Here is an 8,395-nt window from a genome sequence, read left to right on the forward strand (position 1 = left end):
TTTTATGCATTTATCTGTAAAACTGTGAATAAATATTTAAAAATTTGTCGTTCATACATGGCTGAGGGACAATTATTCCCTATCTATAATTTGTCTGTAGAAATCATTTACTTGCTAATACAAAACCCTATGATTCTCTTTAAAATGTATATCAGATTACAATTTGAAGACGTTGGAAAAAGATCGACACATTGTGATTACAAAAAAGGCCTAAAAATGAAGAGGGAGAACGAATCATTTTCCCAATCAAAACAGATTTGACCGAAGGGACTTGCAAGAGTTTCGGCTCACACTTTCCAACTCAGAATTTTCAGCTGCAACAACTTTCTAGACAATTAGTAACTCATATGGGGTTGGTAAAAAATTAATGACTCGAGACTCCCTCTTCCATCCACGATCACGGAATGACACATTTATTTTGTGAATACCAAACAAGGACACAAATCTCAAATTAGCCTCAGTTCATACTCTCCAGCCATTGTTATGTATCTCACCCATGGAAGAGCCTGATACCCACTTTTCTCAATAATCTTCAAATATCTTACCTACAAATCAAAACATGTACATGGTTGATTAGCACCTTGAGTCAAAACCTCATTTAAACAATAATTCAACAGTATATCATGTGGATATTTATGTTTCATTCAGATTACCTGGTAGTATTTATATTAGTTTCTCATCCATTTATGATGTCAAGTTCTTCCCATTAGTAATTAGTAATTATTATTTACTTTACAATTTAATATTTATCTATAAACATTTTTTGTGAACTCAATATCAATTCAACCGTGAAAAAAATGAATTTCAAAATATTCATCTAGTTCACTAATGGCAACTTCATGCCTAGAGAAATAATCAAAATGACAAGTGAGACACCAATGGGGAAAAGTGTGAGATATAAAATACAGGAAATATTCATCTTTTAATAAGATAGAGATGCATACAGGCATAACAATATTCAGAATATAAGAAGATTGTACATCAGTACACGGAGCAATACCTGTATCCCAGACACAGTAAAATATGGTATCTCAAATTTTACACGTATAGGAGCTTTTCTCTCAGGAGTTGCTTCCTCATCTACTATACTGGGAAGACGAAACTCTGCCCTTAACATGTACTCCTGAAGTATCAAATAAGAGAACCAAATCCATTAACTCACAATCAAATTGTGGCATCAATTATGGATGTTATTCATAGGTACAATGCACTTTCCTAGTTAATTAATACCTTGCCTCCAGGAAATGATCTTATTTTCCAGATTAATGCATCTTTTTCAGGTGCATATGATGCAGATCCCATTGAAGTCCGAACATTTGGATTGGTTGCATCAGCAGGAACAGGCAACTCAATCTCAACATTTGTGGCAGTACTGTAAAATTAAATTCTGAGTAGTTGGAGAAGTAAATACATATAGAGTGGTCTAAAATCTAAAGCAGACCACTCATTGAGTCAGTACATAAATTTAAGGTAAGCAGTTCTCTCTCTTTCATGAAGGAAAAATCAAAGGAAAAAGGAACAGATATAAAAGGGAAAAGAAAAAATAACAGCACCTGCGTTCCTTAAATTGGCTCCTAGCTTTTACCATAATCTCAATCCGGCTTTTTGAATGTTTTTCAACTTGTGCTTCCACCCAAACTAAAGGCTTAACCTGCAACCAAAGATCAAAGAATCAACAGACATAGAATTGTTATTTTTTTAGAATGAGTGTAATTATGTAATTCTTATGTTGCCACTCAAACAGAAATATATTTCATATCAAGAGAAGATGTACCTGTGTACTGAGCCTATATGTCATTAAATCAAATGATCCATCAGGAGGGATAAATGAAATCGTCCGATCATTCTCAAATCGGGCCAAACGCACACACCTTTGTCAAGTGCGGCACATAATTTGAGAATTAGTCAAGAATAGACATAAACAAGCTTGTAGAAAGTATATATTTTAATTTGCACACGCAATTATGAATCAGTGAATACAAGGAAGAGAATCAAGCATACATACTGATGAAATTTGATGTCCTCCAAGTCAATTGATTTTCCCTTGGTCGTTCTACCTTGTGCCTCTAATAATACTCTATCATTTAACCCAAGTTTACACTCAGGCATACCACTGCATTGTACAAACCATGGATTGAATAATACTCTAGCACAGAATTCAATAACATTAATAGATATTTCAAAATGAATGTACAGTCTACCTAAATCCAAACCACTATCTGTAAGATTACTTGAAATCAATTTATATAAACTAGCTGTAAGATTACTTGAAATCTCAGAACAACTGAATATAATAGCATTAGAATTACTGGAAAGGAAAATACAACTTGATTAATCATTCAAAGAGATGAAATGAACAGGCAGAGTTAACATGCCCATCAAATAGGGGGAGGAATAGTAGGAAATTACGAGAGAAGAGAATCAGAACCAATAGGAAGGAAGAACATCCAGATTCATCACATCCTCATACTGGCAATAGCCCCACTAAAATGGAGAACGGGTTGTTAAGGTGTAAAGCTGTAGAAACTCATACTTGAAACAGAGACAAGGAGCAAATATTTGATTGAAGACTTGCTTAGGAAAGAGAGTCAACCCTTTCATATATATAGAAACTCTGTACAAGAGTTTTCCTATAATTAGGGAAAGAACTTAACAAGATCAACAAGATATTCGGCCTAATTACCCTAATCACCAGGACTGGAACACTTTGTAGCTGTTTATAGAATTTTGATTGACCAAAAAGGGTCACCAGGAACAAAGAGGCTGTATGAAGCATGGAGATTTGCAAATAGAAGTCTACACAGATGCAAATTGAGCTGGGAGTACCATAGGATGTTTGCTCATTATTTATTGTACTTTTGATGGGGGGAACCTTGCTACAGGCTTACAGCACAAAATAAGAAAATATGCCAGCAAGGTATAGTGCTTGTAGAGTTTAGAGGGAAAGAAAGGGACAAATAGAGAGGGTGATAGGATGGAATAACTTGAGTAAAGCTGCTTTCTGTATGCAGTACATCATGCATAACATTTATATATACGGACTAAGTGAGTATTGTTTCCTGGGCTAAGAATAAATGGGCTGCTACTTCCTAGATACTAGTTCTTATGAACCCTAAATGCAATTAACAAGTTGTGAGAGACACGTGAACCACCTGTGATTATATTGATCCCCCTTAAGCTAAAGCTTAGTAAGCTTTAAGGTTGTTGCAAATAAACCCTTTACAAAATATAGATAAATACAAAATGGGATCCACTACAGAGTAAAGGCAATTGAAAAGGCAACATAGGGATGCTGGAGACATTGGAGAAATGGGCATTGCTGAAAGACAACACAACCAAATGGCAAAAATGATTATTATTATGAATAGTTGGTCGAAAGTATCAGAACTAGAAAACTTCTCCAAATTCACCAAGAACTGAAAACACATCAAATCTTGCAAAGAGATAACATATTAGATCTTAGTATAATGGAAAAATGCAGCTAGCGGAGCCAAACAGAATCAGAGAATTCAATAACAACTGTAGAAATAAGATAAAATACACCAGGCACACGTCCACAAAGCTGGAGTTGACACAACTAGTAATGGGGAGGCAGTTGGAGATTGGAATGACTGAGAATTTATGAAAGAGATCACATAATAGGGGTAATGGAGAATAACTTCTCTGAAGAAGTTCAACGGCACTTGAAGGGTGCCAAAAAAGTAGTCGAAAGTTTGCCGGAAGTTGCTGGAAACGTAACCAAGAGTTGAAGCTTGCCTGAAATATTGTCAGAGAATTTTTCTGGAAGTTTAGCAAAAAAGTTCACTGGCAGTGACAACTTGCTAAAAGAAATTGCCATAAAAGTCACTGGAGAGTGGAGAGTTTGCCAGTGGTGACAACTTGCTTGTAAAGATTGCCATAAAAGCTACTGGAAAGTTTGCCACTGTAAACTTCTACAGCATTGAATTTTCCCTCAAACCAATAGTCTTCCCTGCTCACATTTGGTTCATATGTGTGGTTTTTTAAGGGAGTTCCTTTGTGAGATATTCAGAGAAATCAGAGTGCTCTTTTTAGCTTCTTTTTTTTTTCATTTTTTACCTGTTGAAGGAATTCCTGATTCTCCTATGTTGTATTCTTCTTCAATTTTCACTCTTCATAAAATATGATCTACCCAACCCCCCAAAATCCCCTCAAGATTAAAAAAATGTAAACCATATCACTAACCCAATTAACTAATAGCTCATGTCAATGGCTTGAAACTCTAGTTCTCAGAGAAAGTATAAAGCAAACCTCAGATATGTTCTCATCTTCAATGCCCCAACAACATCAGATCTAATTATTTGTCCATTGCTATTGACAAGTATGTTAACACTCTCCACCACATCCAAGAAAACCTGGAAAAGGAAAAAGAAAAGAACAATATTAATGGGTAGCCTAGACCATGAAACTACAAGTCAAGATGATATTCTAATGCCCACCTCATTTTTCTTGTAGTTTATCCCTTCACTGCGCCAGGATACAGCATTTGTCACAGCCATGGGAGGTCTCTGAGTAACTTCCATCCTATAGGCATCCGTCTTGATAAACTCACTAAGTATCTTTGCCTCGGTGTATTGCGGGTAGCCAAAGTCCATTATTTCATCAAGTAATTCATACTGCAAAGGACATGTGTAATCAGCATTTTACCTAGCAGAATCAATTCAAATCATAAAGAAACTGTGTTCAAAGGCACACTAGTACTTTACCACAACAACGAAGTTATCCCTAAGAGACTCCTCTTCCAATTCTTCAAAATAATGCTTAAACACCTACCTCAGACACAAACCATTCCCATCAATCATTATCACTCCAAATCAAACCAAATTTTCAATTTAAAACCATAACTACAAATAACACTTACGTCAACGATACGATGTAGGAAGAAAAGGAGGCTAGCAGCATTGCAGTTTTGTCTGGTAGCCATCATGAGGAAAACATTGCTATGCTGTATAAACAAGTAGGTCACACCATTATCATACACAACCGGATCTTGAGACTGCGGATCCCCCTGCGACAATTTCAAAACAAAACCTCACTATGCAACAATCCATATTCTCAATCCCAATTGCACCACTATTAACACAAACATCAATAATGCATAAAAAAGAACAAATAAACATCAGAAACAAATTGTTCAAAACAGCACCGGAAACAAAATGAAGATAATTGGAGCTGCACGAGCATAGATAAATGAATAGTCATAATCATCTATTGGAGAAAAGAAGGAATGAACCTCTTTTTCAATGAGTTTGGTGAAGAAGCGTTCGGCTTCGACAGCAGTGACGTCGCCGCGGTAGTCGCGCCAAATGAGGACGCGGCCTTTGATGTCGAGGAGGAACAGAGCAGAGGCTGCCCCCGCCATTGGATCGGATCGGATCGGAATCAGAAAGGGATCGGGATCGGATCGGCGTTGTTGCGAAGAGAGAGAAATGCTAGGGTTCAGGGAGCCATGTTTGAAGCTAAACCATGGCTAGGGTCATCGGGTTTCGGTTACTACTGCAGTTAGGAGGAATTGGAGCTTCGGATTTTGTTTCTTCTGTCTATCGTTGGAAACGTATGTTGGATTCGATTCGGGGCGCGGTGCGGTGGGTTGAAACTCCAGAGCGCGAGTGCGAGGCGTGACCATACGACGCCGTCCCAGCAATAAACAATAAAACAGTAAAGACTAAATTACTAATTTTGTTCCCGCTGAATCTTCTGATTGTTTAATTTAATTCAATTTTGTCTCTTTTCTTAATAGAAAAGAACTAATCTATTCTCTTATTCTTCAAAAATATTCCAATGTTTCCCTTTTCATACCCAATTTAGTCTTTTACTACCAACAACATGACATAAGTCGGAATAACATAGTTGTGAAATCAGTCTAGTCGAAGTAATGGGCTAGCGGTTAAGCGGTAGATCAATAATTAGTCAAATTTGATCCGTCTATATTAAAAAATTCAAAATTATATATGTATTTATTATATATATGTATATAACTAATATTATTTGATTAAGAAAAATTCATCCATAATTTTATATTTTAAAATACAAAATAACAATTAAAATATTAAAGTTGATAACACATTGTAATAAAAGAAAGTGTAAATAGCAACTACCTAAATTAAAACACAAGTCTAATTTTTAATAAACAAAATGAACTCAGCTTCCCAATAAACAAAAAGAGTACAAATAAAATTTCTGCACTCTCATTATTGTTTTTTTCACTTCCCGTTATATAATGAAAAGTCCATTATGAAATGCACTTAGCCCATTTCGGAATGCAAAATGAAAAGTGCATAAAACAATAAAAGGAGTACAAGAAGCAACATCCTAAGAGTAGGGTACGTGGATCCAGCCAGATTAGACCCAAATATAAGCTTTCAGTTTGAGAATAAGCAAAAATCCTAATCCCCAATATATATAACCCTCTCTTCCTGTTGCGCCTCATTTTCTCGCTTTGAAACCACTCATCTTCCTCTTCGATCATCATCACTTCACAATGTGGTTGAAGTTCGAACTGTGACACCCTCTACCCCTCACATATATATTAATAAAGGAATAAAAATTCAAATATTAATTAAAAGTATTTTTAAAACATTTTTAAATACAAGCTTTTCAAATGGATAAAAGGCTCACATTCACTTTCTTCTACATCATATTCAAATTTGTCCAAATAAATAATAAAGTCATCTCGACTCAAAGAAAATCATATAAGTCTCATACAATTAATATAGAACCTATATCCTAATGTCACATCCTATCAGAGCGTGGTGTTCCCGTGTTCTCTAGCATGAGGTTCTTCTTAGTCATCCACCTATTCATCTGCTCCCCCGAACACAAGTTCAAGATCATCACAGGATCCAAACACAACAACACACAGGGAGTGAGTTATCACATTCCTAGCTAATAGAGAAACAAGATAATTAAATATACATATTATATAAATGAGATACCACTTGCTTAAACATAGCTCACGTAACTTCACCACTTCATCATTCAAAATTCACTTTTCAATTATCAATCACATTACACAAGAATCCCACACTTCGATCAAGATATAATAACACATCAATTAGCAAGCATATGCAATAGTTATGCTAAGACTCAATCCTATATGCAATGTGGTACCATGTCAGTGAAAAACCACCCTGGGGCGCTTAGGAGTACATAACAAGACACACCACACAATGGGTTTGTCAGGTCACTCTCACTAAGTAAGATCATAGGGAGACCAGTCAGGGTCACGATGTTTTGCGAGAATGCTCCAACCATATGAGATCAGCATAGGCTTAAAGGAGCACTCAAACCCGGTGACCCCCAAGGCCTACACTCCGAAGAGTCCGTCAGGGCCTCTCCCTCCTGATTCAGGTCCAACCCCTAAAATAATTTTTTGCATGCAGACACTGCTCATGAATTATACAATACCCACGACCTTACACTCGTGTTTTAAACACGTTCAACACAATCGCACTATGATTTAACACTGGCTCCTAAATAGGAAACCTACATTTTCTCTTTAACACTGCGCATCAACGCTTTTCTCAAGATAACACTGGTCGGGTTATTATACAATTCATAGCTTACAACACAAGTAATTTCACATCAAGTGTTAACTACACACTTATCCACAACTAGAACTCATTCACAATTTCACTTCTCATAGTGTGACAATCCACCATCACATGTTTACACGTATCTCACAAATTAACACATGTTAAACTTTACACTTATACTCAATCTCAATAACAATATTATAATCTCAAAGCAACATATTCTTCTACAATTCATCACATACTCACAATTTGAATCATCATTTCATATCCTCAATATAACAATTTATATAAAACACTATCACAACATTAGGACTAAAACCCCTTAACTAATATTACACAATTATATCAAAATCATAGGTCAAAATATACAAATATCAAGAACACAATTTATCAAGCAATTTTCATTAGGACATCAATATTTTATTTATAATCATAAAGGAAAAATTGCAATTTAATAAACATCTCAAAATAAAACCCCAATTTAATCCTCTAAGGATCCCTACACATGTTCTCACTAATCCCCAACTGTGAATAACTCATCCCTTACCTCTGAGCGGACTCACGTGTCTTCAGCCAGGGATAGCAACATCTTTAGCGGTTCCCTGAAATTCTTTCAGTTATTCCTCCGACTGCTCTGATAGAATTCCCAAACGTCAGAGAGACGGAGAAGAGATTGAAACCTCCACTTATACTGTCTTCATGCGATTCCTTTTTCTCCCTCCACGAATATTATCTCGCAAATCCCAACGGTGGAAGCGTGCGGAATTGAATTTCGAACAACATATCCAAATTTCACAATAATCCAACGGTTAACGAAACCGGGATCGTAGTTTTACCAAGAC

General features: G+C 36.0%; 1 protein-coding gene across 1 annotated transcript; it reads right to left on the minus strand.

The window, feature by feature from the left end:
* On the minus strand, nt 1-5,676 carry LOC114396699 (AP-1 complex subunit mu-2-like). Its single transcript, XM_028358808.1, has 11 exons — nt 5,252-5,676; nt 4,880-5,026; nt 4,725-4,787; nt 4,458-4,634; nt 4,270-4,373; nt 2,006-2,113; nt 1,775-1,871; nt 1,554-1,651; nt 1,231-1,372; nt 1,001-1,123; nt 1-545 (listed from the first exon to the last, which is right to left on the minus strand). Exons 1-11 carry the CDS (start codon nt 5,378-5,380, stop codon nt 447-449), a joined length of 1,287 nt encoding a protein of 428 aa, XP_028214609.1. The 5' UTR covers nt 5,381-5,676; the 3' UTR covers nt 1-446.
* Nucleotides 5,677-8,395: the final 2,719 nt, after the last annotated feature.

The sequence above is a fragment of the Glycine soja genome, chromosome 18, assembly GCF_004193775.1.
Source record: "Glycine soja cultivar W05 chromosome 18, ASM419377v2, whole genome shotgun sequence".
Lineage (NCBI taxonomy): Eukaryota > Viridiplantae > Streptophyta > Magnoliopsida > Fabales > Fabaceae > Glycine > Glycine soja.